Genomic DNA, 23,347 nt, shown 5'->3' on the forward strand with positions numbered 1-23,347 from the left:
TCGATACAAGGTAATTTCTATTGATTTGTGGGCAAATCTTGCCTTTAATTCTTATTGATTTTTGGGCAAATCTTACCTTTCTCATGTTAAAGTTTTGTTCTTTGCTGCTGATTCATATGCTAAAGCTTTGTTGGATTATTTTTTTAAGTCAGTAGTTGATTGGATTTTGGTGTTAGTATGATGAAATTTACTAGATAATTGGGTGTTGGAAAAAATGTACTCTTAAGTGAGGAAATATTGAGGCCTGAAAAAGTCAGAGGAGCTTGATTGCTTTTCTGAGAATTATGTGTTCCTTACTTATGCAAGGCAACAACAATAGAATTATGCCAAAATCCTTCTTATCTATTAATCTTTGTTGTAGTGCTAGTTCAAGCAGATCATCTTAGATCTTACATTTATCACAAAGTTGAGTGGCTGAAGATTTGATCATCTTTCTAACAGGTTTTGACTTTGTAAATTATTCTTTAATCTTTATAATTATAGTACTTTGTTAATATTATGTAATTATTACACATCTATTTCATGTTTAGGCATCAAGTATGCATTTGTAGAATTTTTAGATTTTTATATGATTTTTCTTATTATTTAGAACATTTAAATATATTTATATTTGACCGCTATTTGACTGTGCGCTATTTGCCGTTATTTCGCTGCAATAGCGCGCAATAGCCTTAGCGGTACCTCGCCGCGACGCGCCGCGATCCGCTATCAACAACCTTGGCTATAAGAAGATCTAATATATACACGCCAAGGGTTTATCAATTAATTTTAAAAAAGAATTGAGCACACACAAATTACCACCTATTGTTTCCGTTTTACTGCCTCAACTCATGTTCAACTAACAAAGCAGGTTCCATCAAAAATAGTTTCGTTCAGGGCGGACTTCAGTGGATCATACATCTTTTCCGCCCAAACCATGATTTGGAAGATACAAAGTGCGTTATAAGAAGATCTAATATATAGACTCCAAGGATTCATCAATAAATTTTAAAAAAGAACTTAGCACACACGTTATCCTTCGCAAATCAAGCTCTTCAAGTTGTGCATAAGGACTCCCAAACATGAAACATACCAATTCTCCGACCTGTTTGCCATCATAATATGGTCATTAACAGAACTTGGATAACAAGCTCTAATCTTGGAGCTTTGATGTATTTTGTTCTTCTTCATGATCCATCTCCTAACTTTGACCTCTTCTCTTAAAACTCATTAGCTTTTACTTCTTCAGTAACTGTCACGTCCCAAACCAACACAAATATTACTGGAAATGGTAATGAAACCAAGACGTGACAGTCAGCCACAAATCCCTCTGGTTGAGGACAAGGTTTTAAATGTCGGCCGACATATCGGTTTGAGGGTTTGACCGACACGACATGAACGTTTTCAACTCGTATGTCGGTTTTCAGGGCAAAATCGGAAATATCAAGGTCATATCGGGCATATCGGCCTATTTTTTAGCTTTGAAAAATTGGCCGATATAGTATTTTTTTTAAGTTCTGTTTTTTGTTATCCGGTTCGGGTTTAGTGATAAATACCCAAACACGTTTGACACGTTCTCATGTTTAAGGGTTTCTTATAAACCCGATAGAAATAATTTATGAACCCAAATCCATATATTATTTACCTTTTTATATGTTTAGTCTATAGAATTTATAAAGTATGCTTATATTGAATTTATGAATGCTTAGATTACATTTAGGATATGATATTATACATATGCGCACTGAGTATGCTTATATTGAATTTATGAATGCTTAGATTACATTTAGGATATGATATTATACATATGCGCACTGCCCGATATTTAGTCAATGTCCCCTGATATATCCCCGATTTCCGCTATCCAACATGGATTTCAGCCATCCGACATGAACCCGACATCCAACATTTAAAACCTTGGTTGAGGACTTGCAAAACCTAATTCCAATATTCCAACAAGCAATATTTTCACATTTATGGTCCACAAACTTAAAATCTTGCATTCCAAGCTTACTTCCTTGATTGATACATTATATTGTTTGTCATTATTTGTACATCATCAAAAGTATATTTATATCACTCTGAAACTCTGAACTCCCAGTTATATAATAGAGATTGTAGACAAATATATACATCACAAAATCCTTCTAGGAGGAACCATTCCATTACCAAAAATACTAGCTATAAAGATTGCTTTCGACCATCGATCTTGTCCGTGTCCTCAAATCCTACTCGCCTTAGTTCTCCTCAACACGCTTGTCTGAAATGTTATTTATATTTAGGGTGAGCTTTCCACATGCTCAGTAAGCGGTGCATATTCAGTAATTTATATTAACAAAACTATGCATATCAAAAGAATATAGAACTTGATTTGAACTAACATGTTTGTAAACTTCGTCGAAGCAAGGAAATTCTGCATAGAAATCAAGCAATGTCACACCCTATCTTGACAACTAGACTGTCTATAGTGGCGACCTACCTAGAAAGGCTGCCTACCGCGACGCTCTGCCTTTTACGCCTTGACTCAACCAAACTGCCTAGTGTGATCTGTCTGGTCCGGACTGCTTACAGTGATGATCTGTCCATTATAACACCCTACTACATGATAGGCCTATGACTAACAACACAACATAAAATCTCAACATGACTCAATGTCATTAACCCAAATCTCTATTCATGTATAGATGTTGTGACCAAATCATTGCCCAATATGAAAATATCAACAAGAATCAATGCAATACTACCAAGATTATAACATAACTTAAAAAATAGCAATAATACGAAACTCATGCTTGTATGACCATGAAAGATGCAATTCCCATGTCAAGGAAAATGAGTATAACATAAATTAAAGAATGTCCCCACCCTTCGCAAATTCCAAATCCTCGTGTAGTCCTTCAAGAGTTACTCGTAGCTCTTACTACATCTTCCTATTAAAATACATACATACATAAATATCAATTCTAACTTAATACATATGTATATCTATCAAGTAAGCGCTTGCATTCTCAACACTAGTTATCTTAGTATAGAATCCTTCAAATGTCTTAGGATAGTCCTCAATATCTTTGCATACCTTATATAAGTGTTTTAAATTACTAAATCGATTTAATTGCTACAGGGGCCTCTCTGAAATTTTAGAAAATTACAGGGGTCTATTTGTAATTTCTGTTTACGGTCCAGATTTCTCTACTGCAGGGTCATCATAAAGTCTATGGACTATCCAATGATAAAACATAAATGAGCTTTCTTCATTATGCATTGATTTCAGAGGCTATTTGATAAAAGGTGGGCTGAAATTCAGCAAACCTATGGGTCTGAAAATAATCTCTCTCCTACTGTGCCACTTCCTGCTACAGCTGAAGCAATTTCAATGGCTTTTCTTAGCAATAGTACCTTCTAAAATGCTTCTAAAAGACTAATGGAAGGACTTATCTGATGGAATTGTATAGGCATATTGTTAATACACAACATTAGACCTTCCCTGACCTTCAGGTTCAATATGTGGTTCAACTGAAATGCAGACTGATATTTAGGTTGACAAACATAAATCACTACAAGGTCTTGACACTGCAAGGGATCAAATGTGAACTGCAGCTGCCAATAAAAGCTTCCACGGACAGGATTTCGCTTAGATAGAATAGGTCCATTAAGGTCTGACTCATGCCTATGGGGCTTGACAAACATAAATCACTACAAGGTCTTGACACTGCAAGGGATCAAATGCGAACTGCAGCTGCCAATAAAAGCTTCCATGGACAGGATTTTGCTTAGATAGAATAGGTCCATTAAGGTCTGACTCATGCCTATGGGGCTTAGGTGAACTATATACCAAAGTTCGGATTAATATCTAAAGAATTGTCTTTACCTAAGTACATAGAAATTACTGGCAAGGCATGAAAAGAGTAATTAATTTTTAAAACTACATGTACTCCTCTTTCTTATCCTTTCTTTTACTCGTTCCTCCTCTCTATTCTCTTCTTGTTGAATCAGGAGCAGAGACTTCTCTGTATTTATTTTTTCTAGCTGGAGCTCCTTCTACTTCTCTCTGTATCCTCCTGGATGCCTTTCTTATCTGTTTCTGCTTTTGTTTCCTTGGCTGCTGCTTCATCTTCTTTCCTTTTCTTTCTTCTCTTCTTTCTCTGTTACTACACCCTCTCTTCTTCTTCTTTTCCCTTGCAGGTCCGGGGACAAGGAATAAAATAAGCTCCTCCTTCACCTCCTTTTGAACCATATCAATCTCGGTTTCTATCATGACACCTCAATATGTCCACTCCTACTAGTCACACTTGTCTCCCTCTCTTTCCTTAATGTAACTTCACATCCATTGAACTGCCACCTCATCATTAATCCATTGAAATGTCCCTATCATTTATAGTATAATGCCATGCCAACTGCTTCCAATCCATAAAACACGTGCCCATATTTTTTGCAGAAAAGCCCTTATCTTTTTCATACTTGCATCACTATAATATCATACCAATTGTTCTTCGTATTTGCAAATAAATTTTACAAGAACATATAATTCACCATCTAATTCATACAGTAACTCTTTCCTCGACATCTATTGAGTATGTTATCTATTCTAGTTGCATTATAAATGGATACACTTAAGGTTAGCACTATGGCATGATACACCAACACTTCTTTGGAATCTACAGGCATGCCTGATGAGCTAGTTTGCATGGGTAATTACGTTTATTGACCTTATTCCAGATAAAAATTACCACTCAAAACCTGCGGAAGTAAATATCAATTGGAGAGAAAGGGAAATCAAGATATTGCAGTAAAATATATAATACTTAAGGATTTTCCAATTAAATATTGGTGGTAACATCATATGCATGCCTAAACAGAATTTGATGTGAACCATGGTTCTAAATCAAGAAAAATAAGCTGGTTAGGAGTACGGAATACCAATATGTCCAAGGATAAGGATGTCACCGGTTAGGTTTGGCTCGATCCATAATGGTGCACACATAGAAGTCAAGAACTTGGGATGCTATCGCGAACCACAACCCGGGTTCAATCATCCCAGATTCGCGTGGAACACGACCATATTCACCAACTCCAGAGACGAGATTTAAATTCAACCCAACTAATTTTTTTTTTTAAACTATTTTTTAAAAGAATAAATGACAAAATGCGATAAATTAAGCAAATAAAATATGCATATGTTGTTGCAAAATGATTCTTAAGGTTCTTTTACCATTACTAATATCTACTAGCATATTTCTTAAATTTTACAAAGCTTTTAATTCCTACATTTAATAACCGAACCTAAACCGTACCACATAACCTAGGTTACCGGTTAATTTTTTAAAGCCACCCCACCACACACACACACCCATTCCTAATGAGCAGCGTACCACGCTCCCTTACCCATCCTGTGAACTGAACGAACCGGGTTCCATGAAAGTACGGGTGCACAAGTTGGTTTCATTTTTCAATAGATTGTGCAACATTCTTCTCAGAAATATATAAATAGACCTATTAGTACTGATTAATATAAGCTTCATTTGATTATGTCAAAGAGGATGGCATATGTCAAATATTGGTAGGATCAGTATATTGGTTGGAGTTATTAACTGAATTACAGTGCTATCATTTGGGAGAATATGAGGAGTTATTAACTGAATTACAGTGCTATCATTTGGGAGAACCATATTCCTAAAACTGGCAATAGTCATAACAGGCTGAAATTAGTATACACAGTGATACAGATTTCACTGCTTTTAACCATCGAAAGAATTTTGCACAATTTCCAGAACATTGTAGTGCAATCATACCAAGCCCATGAATCCTATTAGAAACCTAAAAATGATCTTTACAACTACAACAAGAAAATCTTACTTGTCCATTTGCTTATGACCCTTTTTCTTGTTTGTTACACCACCGCTGCGTTCAAGCTCCAGTGCTTTTAACTTATTTTTAAAAGCTGGCGTCTTTTTTACCATGTTTATTGCCTGCAGCCAATGACGGAAGACACAATATTTAGATAAAAGAAGTTTCATGTATTAAAATGAGAAATCTGTTCAATTAAATAATCAAGAATAATATTATTTATTTTCTTTTGGTGGACCATCACATACATGATTTAACAGAGTTAACACAGAACTTATTCACGTAAACATATCAATGTAAACACTCGTAATCGGCATTTGAAAAACTGTTTATGTTTCCATTTACAGACCATGCCATCTGATACAAAATTTTAAGGGCACATAAAGAGAATTTTTCCAGGAGCATATGTAAATTTTAATACGTGAAAAGTAATTATCATGGTAAATGTTTGCCATTGATCTTTAACTACAGCCATGAAGCTTGTTAATTTCACATTTGCATCCTAGCCAGATCCATTAACTGAACTAAGAAACCTATAAGACCACTTGGAGAGTAGGTACCGCTACCTTATGGCTATAGTTAAAAGCTCATGGAACCCTGGAACTCCCTTGGACGGGGGAAAGTTACAGATAAAAGGACCTTATGGCTGTAGTTAAAAGCTCATGGAACCCTGGAACTCCCTTGGACGTGGAAAAGTTACAGATAAAAGGACAAAGATGATATTCAAAAGCTCATGGAACCCTGGAACTCCCTTGGACGGGGAAAAAGTTACAGATAAAAGGACAAAGATGATATGGTTTACATAGAGGATAAACAAAGGAAAAAGAGACAAAAATGTTTAACATTGCAAACTGATTTAGTTAGATCAAAATCATCTTCAATTGTGCTCTGCAAAATTGATAGACAACCATACGCGAGATGGAATATATTTGACATTGCAAACTGATTTAGTTAGATCAAAATCATCTTCAATTGTGCTCTGCAAAATTGATAGACAACCATACGCGAGATGGAATATATTTGACATTGCAAACTGATTTAGTTAGATCAAAATCATCTTCAATTGTGCTCTGCAAAATTGATAGACAACCATACGCAAGATGGAATATATTTGAACAATTGAACCATGAGAAAGTCAATCAAAAGCAAAAGGAGGTCGAGATCTACGAAGCAATGGTAGAAGGACAATATAAACTATAAAATATAAATATAAGGAGCCAACATAATAAGCTGAGCTAATATCGTCAATAAATCTTGTATTATAGACATGGTTTAATTTCTTCACTTAGTTTACGACATGATTAGATATTGGTTTGAGGGGGAAAAACTCATCAGGATAGACATTACTATCAAGAATGCGGTTAAACTCATATCTCCGTATAGAAACAGCTCAACCTTTAATTTCCTCTAAGTCTTTGAAATCTAATTCTTAGTATTTATGTAATATTTATTGAAGGTTTAAGAGAATCAAGTAAGCTCCCCATGGGGAGAGAGATTCTCCCAGGCTTCGTGCCCGTTGGTCAAGAGATCGAATCCTTGTTACCACATTCACCTGGTCCCTCTGGCTTTAGGGGGTGGGGGGACCCGGGGTTTACTTGGTCAGTAGCGGCTCGACCCGCTGTCTCTGGTTCGCATCTCGCCCGGTCCACACACCGCTCCGGTCCACACACCGCTCGCCCATGTGCTGGGGATGAGCCCCCTGGTACTTAAGGGGTAGCTCCTTGCGGATTGTTGGGGACTGGGGGGATTCGAACCGGGGTGCGGCGGACTCCAAAGGGAGTTTAAGTGGAGGTACTGACCAAGGTTCCCTTGTCAACAAAAAAAAAGTAAGCTTTTTGAAGAGATTGTACAAAAGGTGCTCGAACATAATTTTCTTTAACCCTAATACCATATTGGCCATTTACTTTGTTATCCTTTAAACTACACTAAGATAATAGTGTTTCAAGAAGACATAGGTTCTTCTGTTTAACAATAGCATGAAACACTGTTTATGCCGTGCCTTCATAACTTTTCAACATCATCAAAATCTATTATTTGGGCTTCACTGGCTCCTTCTCTGCCCCTTATACCAGTATTTCTCAAAACTCTGATTCTCCATGTAAATCCTTCTTTCTAAGAGTATACCCCCTCCCCATAAAAAAAACCACCGGCCCCAAAAAAAACCACCGCAAAGTCTTCAAAGCGAAAACATTGAGCAGTAGCCGGCTGACCTATGAATAAGTGGAAGGGCGGTGGGCCATTGGTGCAGGTATGGCATTTATAGAACTAACTCCAGCTTGCCGTAGCCTCGTGTCTGCTCAATACATGCGCGAGGGGGGATACACCTAAAGAGTACCAGTCTTCAGACCCTTAACCATATGGGAGAAACTACGCTCATCCTGTATATCGTTTTTATGTTAAAATAACAACAATACTTTTCCATATTAGAGGCTGTAAAAGATAACTTGCAATATTTACTTTTCATTTTTATGAGAATTTTCGTTTGACACTGAGAATCATATCAGCAGGTACTGCAGCTAGGGTACGTGAATGTAGTTGTTAGGCATACCTTGAAATATATTCATTTAAATGAATAACAATCCATAACAAACCTGAGAATATCTTGAACACTGGTTGAGATACTGCAATGCAGAAACAACCAAAAGAAGGCCCACCAAAACTGCACGAGGATCCTGTCATTAAAATTAGGAATAGGAACTCTAGTGATTGACTCAAAAATAAAATTTGATAGCAATTCCTAAATATAAATACAAAACGTAAAGATGAAAAATCTCAGCAGTTGCACAATAGTACTTACTGTTTTGTGCCCATAATATGCATGATAGTATCTAGCTGCATTATAAAATACCTGAAAACAAAGAATTATTGTCAAAGAATTCCTCAGAAACTGATAGCAATGAACTATCTAATCAGCACAAATATATCCTAGCTTATATCTCGCATTATGGCAATGCTGCTTAAACCTTTTCTCCTCAACTGCTAATGTGCTATGCATGACAAGATAATAAAATTTGAAGTCAATGAACAGAATAATTCCGTGAAGGCTATGAGGACTATACGTTAGTCAGACAAGTAAAGGCTGAAATAGATTAACAAATCATATCCGAGATATGTCAAATAACCAGTACTGCAACAAAATTCAGAACTACTTCCATGATTTCGATACGAAGAAACGGCCAATAGATATCGTCATTTGGACCTTCATTCAGAGAACATAAAACCCTCAAAGATAAGAAAACATAACTAACTAGTATTTGCAGCAAATTTATCGCTGAAAGAATTTATGAAAAAGACATTTATATGCACCAATAAAAATATTACCTCCTCTGGGTGTGCAATTGCATAATCATACTGCTCCCTTGTGGCCTCATCCTTTAAAATCTGCAGAAAATTTACAACAGGGTAATGACATTGATAACTAAGAATTAAGTGACACCCTCTAGCCTGCCCAAACTCTATGCTGCATCATACGATTACAGTATATAGCCAAAAAAATTATGTTGAATCGCCCTGAGAAGTTAAAAACTACAATTTTCAACAGGGATGCTCAACAGCACTGTAAATCACTACTCATGGGGATACACCAACAGTAGGGATATTCATGTGATATGCTAATACTGTATCTTATTACATGGAAGAAAAAATTAGAATTAAAAGCTCAAAATATAATCATATTTGTACTAATTCATTATTAGTGACTCCCAATTATAGGAAAAATTTTGTGCAATTTGCCACACACCATATCCCAATTATAAGGTATAGGTATTTTAAAAAGTCATGGACATAGAACAATGGCGTAAATTAAGTGGACAAGATGACTCGTAATTAAACCCACCCGCCAGGCAGCGATGTAACACGGCCCATTTAAGGAAGCTGCTACAGGGGATCAATTACGGCTCCGTATATTGAAAGTTCAGATTAGGGAGGGATGGCTGACCCATTTGATAAATGAGTAAGTCGCTCGTAATATGCGTCAAGCTCAAAATATGTAAATGTATCATATGCCACCTCACTGCCAAGAGAAATACTCTGTGGTTCTTGGCATAACACAAAACATGATTGATGTACATGCAAGCAATGCATAGTTTACTATATTTCAACAGAAATTTGTTAGCAGCGAAGATCCTTAGACCACTTGGTGTTAATTATCTTTTCAAATCGGTTGTATATTATGCCCTGTCTCTAAATGTTCTTTCTTTTATTTTTAATCCTGTCATTTAACATTTTGACTCATTTGTATATATGCAAACACAATGGGACTTGAGTAGGGAGTTATAGTAAGAGATTAAGAGGCTCAGCTTTAGCTCTGCATAATGGCTGGTGAGATAATGAACCCACTTATAAATGCACTAGTGGCATATGGATCGATCTCAAAAAATATAAACATATTGTCAACATTTGATTGGCATGAGAGATATTACACTGATCCCTGTGCACTGTCAGAAAGATTCATAATATGCAAGCAAGATGGATCTTCCATACATTGACCACAAAAAAAAGGGCATGAGAGAAGTATGTTGACACTATGGAGCCTCATGGCAATACAAAATACATGGTAGTATTAAAACATAGATGTTGAAGATGTAATATCAATAGATTACAATTGAAGACAATGACTTTCGTGTAATGTGCACAATATCATTGGTTTTTGTTGTCTATATCATTGGTCTTTGTTGTCTATACAATTGGTTTTTGTTGTCTATATCATTGGTTTTTGTTGTCTATACAATTGGTTTTTGTTCTCTACTTACGCTTGATAATACCTGATTAGTGGGTAACATAGGACTTTGTAATCTGAACATATGTAATAATGTGGCTTTTACATTATTCAGAGAGAAGAAATACAAGTTCCTTAATGGTGAGTATTTCATACAGATATGATACAAAATGATTGAAACAGATATAAATAGAATAACTTTACCTTATTGTCATCATTTTGGAATTCATTCATTCAATAGTAATCAAATGAATAATCAATGGAGATAAATTATTAATAGTTGCTTAGGACTCTATAAATCTGAAAGACAAATAAATTCATATAGGCTACGTGAAGCAAAATAGTTTAACATATTCTGGATATAAAGTGTCAATATCGACTTGTCATTTCCCCAACAAACTTACCCATAAAATATTATAACATCATTTGTTATGATTTATTTTTTGAATATAACTATCAAAATTTTAATCACTACAGCTATATTCCCATCTTTAGTTTATGTATACCATATTAAAATGCAACTTGTGATAAAGATAATTATAGAGGTGATCGCTGTCTTCTATGAGTGGATATGCTCCATCCAAAGTGATTGACGAAGTGTAATTTATAAAAGAAAAGGACCACCGACAGAAACCAAAAATATATATCGTTAGTCAAAAGTCTTGTGATAAATAGTGATTTAGGTTTGACACAAATAAAGTATAGCCTATAGTTGGAAGAGTCCACTTTCAAGACAATGTCCAAAATTGTGACATTACTGAACTTGAGAAACCTTCAGTTGTCCACCATGGTTACTCAGCTCGATGAGGGCGAAGTTGGCCACAAAATGCAAAATTTGTCAGGGATTTCGATGAAGAGAACATGGTAGTAATGATATCTTTAATGCAAAATCAAACATGGAGGATTGTATACTAAGAGTGGCAATTTCACACCACATACAAGCCTGAACCAAATGCAAGTGAAGTTAACAGGTTAGTATATGCCTTAACCAATCCGCATCTTAACCAATCCGCATCACGACGGGTCATCCAAGAAACCTATTTACTAAACAGATTCATTCTTTGATGTGCCCTACCAAAGTAAATTTTTGTACACTTAACTATCACTATTGCATTTCAAACTTAAAGTATTACTAGTTAAGGTGCTCAAAGCACTTGGTTACTTGTCATTTCAAATCGGTTGCGCGTTCAGATCCACCATTCAAAAAGTCATATTTTTATATTTACTTTCGATATTTACGTCATATGCAATTAACCATAATCCATGCATGAGTTTGATCGTTTAATAAAGGTTTTACGGCTCAGCCTAGGCTCATTATATTGGCAGGTCGGTTTCCAGAAAGGATACTTTGATTCATTTAATGAATTTGCAAAGTTTCATGTTGCATAAAAAGACAACAAGCTAATATAACCGAACCATTATCGTTTCTAAATCTAAATATACCGAAGTATTAAAAGATAAGATACTATATTCATTAAAACTTAAACAAATTCTACATGGAACGTTTGGGAAGATTAACCAATGCAGTTATGTCTGATCCATAGTTGCATGGAACCTGGTCCGTTCTGGTTCACGGGTATGGGAACGAGGAATGCCACTCACTAGAAATCGTTTACAAAGGGCGTAGGCTTATACGGTATGTTAGGGAGTGCAATACGCTTTATGTTTGATCCTTAAATGTAGGAGTTGAAGGTTTTGCCAGAGTCAAATTTAAAAAATATATGCTAGTTGTATCAATAATGGTAAAAGAACCTTAAAAATCATGTTGCGATCAAGGTACGCATACTTTATTTGCTTAATATATCACATTTTTTATTGTTTCTTCGCTTAAAAAAAGAGTTATTTTTCCCCAAATTAACTGGTTCAAAGTCTAAGGGTCACTTGAGTTGGTGAATCGGGTCGTGTTCCACGCGAATCAGGGATGATTGAATCCAGGTTTTTCCCCAAATTTCAACTGGATTGAATTCTAAATCGGGTCGCTTGAGTAGATGAATTAGGTCGCATTCCAAGCGAATCTGGTACGATTGAATCTGGGTCGAGGTTCGTTATAGCATCCCATGTTCCCGGTTTCTATGGTCTGATCTAGAAAAAGATATAAATAGCGAGTACTTAATTTTTCTTCGGGATGCATGAAACATAAATCACCCAAAATTCAAAACCTTGTCAGCTCTTGGATTGCTATAATCCAGATGACGTATTGAGATAATAACATGCATATCCATCTAACATAAACGTGTGCAAGTAACAGCTTCTAGTTATGAATTCATTTATACAGAGGAATTGAAAAGTTAATCAGAAAGCTATGTTTCACGACACCAAGGATGTCTCTAAGTCAAAATAATGCAGCAGTGAAGTTAATAAATTATAATTGATCCTTAGAGACTAAAGAGCTATAAATAGTTATAAGTTAATGCAAGCATAAACATCATATCATTGACATCTAAGATTCTAAATGCAAAAGATTATAACATAATGCTAGAAAACATGAAATTTGCTCGATATAACTTGCAATGGCCTGTCTAAACAACTTGAAATAAGTTGTCCTTAATTGTTTTTGGCTATGACATTTGTCGTAAGACATGGATACAGTAGGAAGAACAATAGTATAAACAAAAAGAAATCTTCATCAAGAGATTAAAAATCAAATGGGCCAGTTCAAAAGGTTCATATTAAAAAGTCTATCAATACTGCCCAGCTTATTTGTGATCCGACACCTTTCCAATCTACAGCTACAGAACTTCAACAACTCGAAAGTTTAAGTTTCACAGATTTACTGCTATCTTATAGTATTTGTAAGCCTTTAGAAGAATTATAGGTAATGGTTAGAGAGATGAGAGGAATAAGCTAGAAGCATCACTACACCATGCCAAAACTTGGTCATCACCATATTTTGTTCCCTGCCCTACCTTCTTTTTAATATTCCATTCAGTGGCATGCATAATCCAAGTATTCCATGAAAATCCCACATGATCTCGCATATGTGGTGAAAAGCATCAATTACGCACTTTGGTTCCTATTTTGGCCATGTCAACTCTCAGTGAAAGGAGCAGCCAATTCTTTGCACACTTATTGAGACATGAATGAGTAACACACCACTGAGCATAAATCAGAACTTAGAAGTCCGATCATCTAATTTTTTCATTAGGGGTCATTCACTTATGCAGTGTGACCATACGTTCACACGCAATGGAAAAAACTCGTCTGCAAATGCTTATGCATAGATGCAGGGACAGATCTAGAAAAAAATTCTTACAAGGGCACATCTTCAATTATACATAAAAAGTAATAGCTTATGTAACATAAATGGTTCAGCCAGAAAAACAAGAAAACACCCCCAAAACCAATGTTCATATTCATGTGTATGTTTCAAGGCCTCTTATTGAGAAGTGACTTCTTGAAACATCAACTCACGTCACCAAACAAGTGAAATTGAGGTTTTCTAGAAATTGAGATTGTTTAAGCATCAACCAAACAATGAAAAATCTTTTCTAAGAATCTCACAAAAAGACAAAATTTTGTTGCATATTCGACTCTCTAATGCATATTTGACTCCGCTAGCTTACTCTAGTTTGAGAAAGTGGTTTTCAAGTTGATATTATACTTTACTTGAAGAGTCCCACATCTGCATCGTTATTTCCTCCATCAATATCTAATGGTCTGCGGTCTCACTGTATAGAATCCCCGCCCCGTTTTTCACACAAGGAAGAAAAACATTACACCTAATTTAATTAGTGGTTGTGTTAGAGTTACCTGGTTTGTTCTCCATAAATTGAGTTTTCTAATAGTTGGGGTTTTGATCCAAATAGCCTCTTAATCTCATAATTTTTGGGTTAGTTTGAAGTAATAATGTTGAGATGTGAGTTTCCTTCATAATGGTACCCTGATTAAAAATAATTTACACACTAACGTAGATTTATATATTTATTTTTATTCAGATTATTGAGGTCATGAGCGCAGAGCCTTTCAAGGTTAATATACGGAGCTTCTTTATCTGGAAAGGAACCCAATGTGCGATAATCACAAACAAGGAAGGTTAAAACTTTAACTAATTATACAATAATTTAGATCAGATGGATATCTCAGTGCGTATCTATGAAAATGCACATGTAATTTGTTTTCAAATTATCACGTACAATCAAATCAAAGAAGTTGGCAGATAAAGTTAGTTTTAACTATGTATTTCTTTTCCTTTATGAGTGTAAGGTTCTAACTTATTAAATTGATATATTATTTTGGAGGGTTCTCTTGATGAATTGGACTTCCAATTTGCTTATTTAAAATGTTAACTTGAAATAATTACTAGGCTAAGTTGCACTTAAATACCCTATAGTTTCACAAACCATGCACTTAAATGACCACCACCTTAAAACTGAACAAAGAAATTCCTCCAAGTACTTAAATATTAAAGATAAATACCCCAAAGTTTCAAAATATTGCACTTTCGCGTCCTCTTGTTTACCCGATGCTGCATATAAATACCCTCAGTTTGTATATGGCTTCACTTAAATATGAAAGTTTTTGAAAGTTACACTTAGTACCCTTTGTTATGTGGTGTCCAAGGGAATATGGAGAAACAGGTTCTTTTTAACTTTGGGGCGTTTATTCTACGACATTTAAATACTTTTGGGCATTTATATGCTCAGCTGTATAATAGAGGTCACTTAAGTGCAATTTAACCTAATTAATATGGAGGAAACTATGAAGATTTTCCTTATCCCCTATTCTGCCTTTTTTCCATCCTAACGCCGCTGCACCGTGCAGGTCAAGTTTGCTCGTAACAATTAAAAAAATCCAATTTCACCAATGCCCAACACTGGATAGAACTGTTTTTGCCTTTCCCATAGGCATAATGGCATTGACAAAAATGATGAACCTAGGACTCAAAAATTAACACAACAGGTCAAAGGTGGATTTTTTTTTCCTTCGTAACTCGAAGATTATGTAACATATTCTCGTAATCTCAATTCAGGTTAAAAACCAAATTTGGAAAATTAAAGTGAAATTGCAAAGGGCGGGATCCGTACCTCATAAGCATTTGCAATCTTAACAAAGAGCTTTTTAGACTCAGGATCTGGATTCTTATCGGGATGACTACAACCAAAAAAATAAAAATCACAATAAATCGACATCGGGCAATGGGAAAGTTGGATCGAGGGGCTTACTGTTTAAGGGAGAGCTTGTAGTAAGCTTTCTTGATCTCCGATGCATTGGCACTCTGCGTAACCCTAGAGTCGAGAATTTGAGAGAGAGAGGGTTAAAAGGAATTCGATAAAGAGATTTGCGAGAGAGAGAGAGAGAGTTACCCGAGGAGATCGTAGCAATCGTCTTCGTCGCAGTAAATGGCGACAGAGGGTTTGAGGAGGAGGAGGAGGATGAGGAGAGAGGAGAAGAGAAGGGAAGACAACATCGAGAGCGCCATAGTTGGGTCTCGATCTTGGTCTCCTTCTCTTCGGTCTAAGTCTTCCAACCCATAAGTAAACAAGAATTTTACTAGAGTCTGAGGGCGTGTTTGTTTGTACGAAAATAAGCTGCCAAGTAGAAAAGTAGAAGAAGGCCATTTTTGTTTCTCCATATAAAAAATTATATTTATTTCTCTATGTATAAAAATTATTGTCGTTATTCTTTAAACACTAAGACCAAGTGCAATGGCAAGGCAACTCAAAAATTATTACATCCAATAGCAAGGCAAATTGAAAGGCAAATGAAAAAGTTGGAGAGAGAAAGACAATGGAAGGCAAATTTTGCCTTTGTGTTAAATTTCTTGTTGGGCCCCGCGTGTCATAAAGTTTTTACAATTATTCTCACATTGTTTTTAAATGACTGTTTTGATCAATAATTACTCAAAATTAATTTTTTATTTTTTCACCACTATTTATTATTTTTCAAGATCTATTAATAGAGCTTGAGTTTGTGTTATTTGGACAAAGCAAATAAAACTTAATTTTTTACTTAATTATCATGATTAAGTGATGTGGAGGAAAGATAAAGTGAAAAACTTTTTGAAAAATTAGTTGTTGTGGAATTGAAAGTCAATTAAAAAAGGCAAGTGATGTGGAGGGAGAACAAAGTGAGGTGGAAGGAGAGAGAAAGGCAATTTTTGCCTTGCCATTGAAGATGATGTGACATCTAGTTGGCACATCTATTTTCTTGATATTTTTTCTCTTTCGAATGCCCAGAAATATGGCCGAAGTAGATGTAAGGTGGGATCCACAAAAGAAAAATAATTCTCAAAATTATAATTAAGGAAGTGATCAGATCCCCTTCTTGATGATATCCTCACAACCGACTCTCAAGAACGTGAAAGGGTCCCTCAAAGCTCGCAGGAAATTTTCTAGTCCCCGCCATCTTCGCGGCAAAAAGCCTCCTTCCTTCTTCATCGTTCTTTCTCTTGGCTGTAACAAAAAGGTATGCAAAGATTAAAAATTAGATCTTTTGTTGTAATTAAATTCATGCAACATTTCTATATTATTTGTAGAAACCTTTCATAAAGTTTGATCTTTTAGTTATGGTCCTTTGAGACGTAATAGTCAAAAAATTTGGGGGTTTTTTTGGTTCATGTAGAAATAAATCATAATTTTTTTCATTAATTGCTACATATTTTCTTTATGTTTTAAATTAAAGGATTTACATTAAAAACCAATTTTATGAATTAAATTAACTAGTTTTTTTCTTAATTAAGGGATGGGTTGTAAATTATGAGATGAATCTTAGGGGCTGTTTGGTTCGTTTCCTTGATATAGAGAAATGCAATTCCATGTAAAAAAACACAAGTTTTGTGTTTTCCAAACTTTTCCAAGAAATAGATTGTTTTGCTTTGGTTCGCACATAAAAAATGGTGGGAAACCAATGTATTTATTTTTCTTGTGTTTGGTTCGCATAGAAAAAAAGAAAAACTTTTGTAAACAAAGCAGAGAAGGAAAAAAATCTGACGTGGCAGAGTTTTCATCAATTTTACTTGGTTGGGGAAGGAAATCGGAGAGGGAAAAAAATCTTAGTTGGCGGCGATTTCAGCAGAGTTTTCCCTCTTCCATCCCAGCGAACCAAAGCGACACAAAGAAATGGACGGAAACAAAAAAACTGACGTGGATGGCTAAAAATCTGACGTGGAGGGGTGTTCTGAGTTTTCCACCCCTTATAATAGCGAACCAAACAGCCCCTTAAAAAATTTATTATATATTTGAGATCATTTGAAGACGAGTATTCATTGAAGAATTTCCAAGTTATGGTGGATTCTGTAAGGTTATGACGGATACAGGGGGATTAATCATTGAATGGGGAAATCGTTATCTTCTTAACTAGTTTTTTTATTATATTCTTTGATAAGAGCAGAGGTAATATTCTTCAATTTGAAAATATATTAATTTTTGGGGAAACTAATGTACAATTGTGTTTATGCTTTTCAACTAGTTTTTAGGCTCACTTTCAAATGCTCTTGTGCTTATGCAATTGTTTCATATCATTCTTCTTAATTTTCTTAAATCGATAAAATATACAGCATCTGCAAGTGAAATGTAATTTTTATGAGTTTACTGATATAATTGATTTTATGAGAACTAACCTTTCTTAATGTAAAGTGAATTTATAGTAGCATGAGAAAATATATTTTAGAGACAACAACGTTGTTAGGATGTGAGAATCATATTATTTTTTGTTGATGTGAAAAATAAATTGGCGAATTTTTATAATAACCACATGCGTTGATTTTTTTTAATTTTTATAACATTTTTTTATTTGTTTTATGTAGAATATGGAACCTTCAAAAACTAGAGATGCTACACTAAGTTGCTTTGCTGCATATGTGGCGTGTATAGTGTGTGCTTACTTTATATTGGTTGAGAATAAAAGAGAAGCAACTCCTAGGCAACCAACCGAGTTGAGAGATTCACAGAGAAATGCTTATATCTACTGATTGTTCTATGGCGGCAAGACATTTGCATATGACTACTTAAGAATGGATAGAGGTCCATTTTTCAACCTTGTCCGCATGTTACGAAAGACTAGACTTCTTAAAGATACCATATATGTTTCCATCGAGGAGTAAGTTGCTATGCTTTTACACATAGTAGGGCATAATGCAAAAAATAGGGTTGTTGGTATAAACGTCGTACATTCAGGTAAAACTATTAGTAGGTACTTCAATGCAATCCTCGTGACAATATAAAAACTGAGACCATTACTAATAAAGCAAGCGAGTGGTGAGGTATCCGATGAGATTCGTTGTAGATCAACTTGGTACCCTTGGTTTGAGGTAAAGTGGATTATTTTTCAATCTTTTATATCTATACTTCATAAGGTAATATCATACTCCCTTTGAAAGTACGAGTTCGGGAAAAATTTTCGGTAGACAAAAAATATCCCTATAAAGTTTAAACTATCCTAATTCTAATTAAATTATAACTTTTAAATTGTATAACTATCCTAATCATAATCGAATTCTAATAATTTTTACTTTGGTCTGCCAGAGTTTGTTATGGTGGTTATATGGTTGTTGCTCCTAACAATTAAATGCAAGTTAGGATTGTAAAAGATACAGCGACAGAATAATTAAATATTTAATATGGTTGTTGTTACGCCCATATTTAAACCGAAGGCATACTTACGATGATTGGATAATGATATTTAACCTTATAACCTGCAGCAAAATATGATTATTACTTAAATATTCAACGTTCATGTTGATATTTAAACCGAAGGCATACGTTGATTGGATAAAATTTAGAATTGAATATCATTATTACTAGAAAATCGAAGGTATGATATTTAAACCGAAGGCATACGTTGATTGGATAAAATTTTGAATTGAATATCATTATTACTAGAAAACCGAAGGCATACCTTGATAAACATCTTTAAATTTAAAATAAACAATGAAACACAATCCTATTCAAATTCTAATTTTAAAATTTTAAATGTTTGCACAAATAGAACTCTAATATGATTATTATCCTATCACATGCAATACCTCATGCCTATATATAAACCAAGAAATTACACAATTATCATAATAACTTCATCTCCTTCAACATGTATGTTCCTTTTTTTATTTTCATGATTATTCTTTAGAAATATTGTGTATTTAATTTAACGGTGATACTTGTTTTGCACAGCAATTAGTTTTTACGACAATGAATATTTTTTAAATTTCTTCAGTTTTCATGTAATATTTAGAGGATTAAGGATTTGATTGTTGTAGGTTATCCCATCTATCAAGATAAATCTTCATATTTAATATTATTTTAATTTGGTTTTATTTGCTTATATATTTTATTTGATTAAACCCACCTCTAATACAATCCACTTCATTTCTACATGATGAATACACTAACAAGCAAGCTCCGGTAATTACGTATGAGAGAAACTTGCAATCAGATGATCAAATTAGTTATGTATTTAGCATGGTTTTTAGAATCTTATTCTCACGATATCAGATCAGGAACAAACCTGAGACTTATCTTGACTAAGGCTATACATAATTAGACAAGCTCATGTGCAGAGGTAAACAGGTGTTGGATTTATGCCCATCCTGGTGAAACATTCTGGATTCATCCAGATTTCCTTTATCATGATTGATTTGATTTGTACATATATTTTACGTTGGATGATAAACTTAGCCAAAAATGAGATTCTTTGTTATAAATTATGTCATCAAGTTGGATGTATGACCCGGCTTTGAAGAAGAATGAAGCATACTGGGACTTATGAATAAAAATGCTAGAATAATGTTAAATAATAAAGTATGAGTTCAACAAGTAAGCTGAGGGGCAAGGAAGCAGAAAATATAGAAGATAAATGGTAATGAACCAGTTGATACATCTAATCCCAAAATAAAAGCCCAAAAAAAACAAATATATAGATAATTAGTTAAATATTGCAGAAGCTCAAAAGTCCAAAAATCATAATTACATAAAAAGAGAGCAATAGAAAAATATGAAAACTCTTAAAGTGATAGAGGTTATAGATTTTCTTGTGTAATAATAGTAAAAATGATTTAGAAAACTAGAAGTAAACGGTAAACATTTGGTCAAAGGTTAGATATTGGTTAAGGTTCCCAAAACCATATTCTGTTGTTCCAGGGCTAATCCTACTACAACTGTGTAAAAAGAACTTCACAAACGGGTTTGTACCGGCTAGGCCTGAATAACAAACCATCAATAAAGCAAAAAAAAAAAAGCAATGTTAACAAAGAGTATTTTTTTAATTTTTAATTTTTTTTTGTTATGCATGCTTTTAATTAGTTTCTGTTTTTGCGTAGACTACAACATATTCATACTCAGTTAAGGCTCTTGTTATGATGTTTACTCATGCAATATATGAGTATTTGCAAAATAATACAATCATAACCCTAGCAAACTGATCTCAACAAACTTAGTGGCCCAAGCCTAACAAAGGTCTCGACCCCGCCGAGTCATCAAGTCGATATTCTTTTAGGCCGACACGAAAGTCAGGGTCAATCGACCCTATTGTCGAAGACGACCCACCAAGGGCACTCGACCACCTATTTGGCAACTCATGAAGACGACTTGATGAACATTCCCTGTTGTCGACTAAGTTGAGAACTCGATCTCCGCCTCAAACCTCTCCCCCAGAGCATATGTCAGCATCCCAGTCCACCTTGGGCAAGTCTTATCCGGATTCTAGCCTGACGGTCTCCATGACTTGTCAACTGCCCACGTGCCTTCTGCCACACCCTCAATCACTTCCCAGAAAATACGGAGATACCCTCTCCCGTACCCAAGTGACTTCCCCTCCAGTCATCAGCCGATACTTGTAAAGCGAGGGATGACTCAACATGCCAGCGTGTCTTCTGTCACGCTCTCAATCACTTCCCAGAAAATACGGAGACATCATCTCCCGTGTCGAAGTGACTTCTCATCCAGTCGCTAGCTGATACCTGTCAAGCGAGGATGACTCGGCTCTTAGCTCGTACTTCACCATCGCCTCTCTATGCTTGACTAGAAGTGACCCATTTATCCCCATGACAGAGATATATACAGGTAGACTTCTAATCTCAAGAGAGGCCAAGCTCTATATGAGGCCAAGCTCGGTCTAAGGCTGGCTCACTTTCCCTCTCTCTCTCTCTAAAAAAGGAAAAGAACACACAGTTCTTTGTCTGCATAGAGGAACACACAAAGATCCTCTATAACAGCACATTGCCACCTCAATAACCACATTGTTTCCTGATCTTCCCCTTCCCCACTCGAGTTTCACTAACTTGACCGTCGGAGGAACTGTGGAGGAATCGGTCTCCGCCCTCTCACGGGTTCTTTTTGTCTGTGCAGTGTGAACTCCAGCCTCATATTCAAGAACCAGGCATAAAGTCGGAGAAGGAAGCGGCTCCTTCATCAATCTCCTCTACCTCATCCTGACGAGGACCCAGGAGGAGCCGATCCAGTTCTGGATTAGAACTGATCCCATCCCAGATTCGGTTGACTATTTGGTCTTAGTCATCAACAGCTCTCTTATTTATAAAGCATAATATTTTAAAAGAAATACTTGTGTTTATGAACTTCTATTAGCAAGTTGAAATGTGTACAAATGAATTTGTTTACTTTGCAATGGTTATTGCAGCTTAAAAATGAAAATTATTGTCTCTGTAAGAAGAAATTTTGTAATACTTCCTGTCAAGACATTCATGTACATTTTTATCTTGTTTGGATTGTATCGTATAGAACTAACCACTGCATTCTTCCAAATTGAAAATCATTATAATTTGTTAATTTTCTGCACATATACTCTAATAAATTTATGTTTCTATGCTATCACCGGACGCACTAAAATTTTCAAGTTGATCATCTCCAATACGTTAGGCAATCTCTTCTTTGTTTGTTTTTTTGGATTCTCATTTATTAGTTAACATTTTAGGAATACACTCTATTTATTAAATAGAATTTAAACAATTCTAAGTACTCTAGCTGGTAAAAGAAAAAAGTAATTGGAGGTGGACTTTTACCCAAGGTTTCAATATGAAAATGTTGAAACTCCAGTGTTATACAAAAAATGGTGGTCTTGGGGATCAATATAGAAAACACCTTTACTTTAATTCATGTACTATTAGAAACATTATTAGCTGAGCTCAAACGTAAATTTGACTATGCTCGGTATAGTTGTGCTAAAATCCAATTGGTGTCTTTAGAAAACATATTTTTTTTAATTGAGTTTAAGGATGTTAGCTTTTTTTTTAATCTGCATATCTTTTAATTGGTGTCTTAGAAAACATATTTTTTAATCTGCATATTATTTTATAGTAAAAAATAATGGTCAGATTAAAGGAAAAATATTAATTGTTAGAAATTTTATAAAAAATATAAGCGATACAAGTGCAGTTATGCAGTTAAGCTTCATCATACTTCCAAATTTGCATGACACCCCTTATTAATTTCCTAAATGAACCAAGGCAAAGCTCCTTATTAAGAGGCAAAGAGCATGACTCTTCTAAGGTTTAGTCTTGTATAAGATATAAAGAGAAAATACTAATGAAAAGTTGCAATTTGTGTATTACTTTGGATATAATCTGACTTATTAAAATTGTTAAAGAAATGCATGTTGTCTGAATATTTGGTTGGTACTATCAAACTTAATGTTTAGAAAGAAGTATTGACTAATTAATTCTAAAATCTCTTGATTAAGGTGTATTATAAATTTTTGGTATAATTTTGTCCCCTATTATTGTTGATATAATGGTTTTTTATTTTCTGACACATTGTTGTAATCCTCTCGCATACAACATTACATACCAATATATATATAAGCCAAGAAATTATAAAAATTTCTATAGCACTTTTATTTCCTTCTACATGTATGTGCCTT

The 23,347-nt window shown here is 34.8% G+C and overlaps 1 protein-coding gene across 1 annotated transcript in view; it reads right to left on the reverse strand.

The window, feature by feature from the left end:
* Positions 1-16,033, reverse strand: part of LOC109830721 (dnaJ protein ERDJ7) — a 19,734-nt gene extending 3,701 nt beyond the window's left edge. Inside the window, exons 1-7 of the mRNA XM_020398083.1 lie at positions 15,844-16,033; positions 15,703-15,765; positions 15,565-15,631; positions 9,145-9,204; positions 8,621-8,671; positions 8,415-8,495; positions 5,833-5,945 (exon numbers count right to left, since the gene is read on the reverse strand). Of these exons, the coding sequence (XP_020253672.1) occupies positions 5,833-5,945; positions 8,415-8,495; positions 8,621-8,671; positions 9,145-9,204; positions 15,565-15,631; positions 15,703-15,765; positions 15,844-15,959 (551 nt within the window). The 5' untranslated portion in view covers positions 15,960-16,033. The remainder of the gene's footprint in view (positions 1-5,832; positions 5,946-8,414; positions 8,496-8,620; positions 8,672-9,144; positions 9,205-15,564; positions 15,632-15,702; positions 15,766-15,843) is intronic.

This window comes from Asparagus officinalis, chromosome 2, assembly GCF_001876935.1.
Source record: "Asparagus officinalis chromosome 2, Aspof.V1, whole genome shotgun sequence".
NCBI classification, from domain to species: Eukaryota; Viridiplantae; Streptophyta; class Magnoliopsida; order Asparagales; family Asparagaceae; genus Asparagus; species Asparagus officinalis.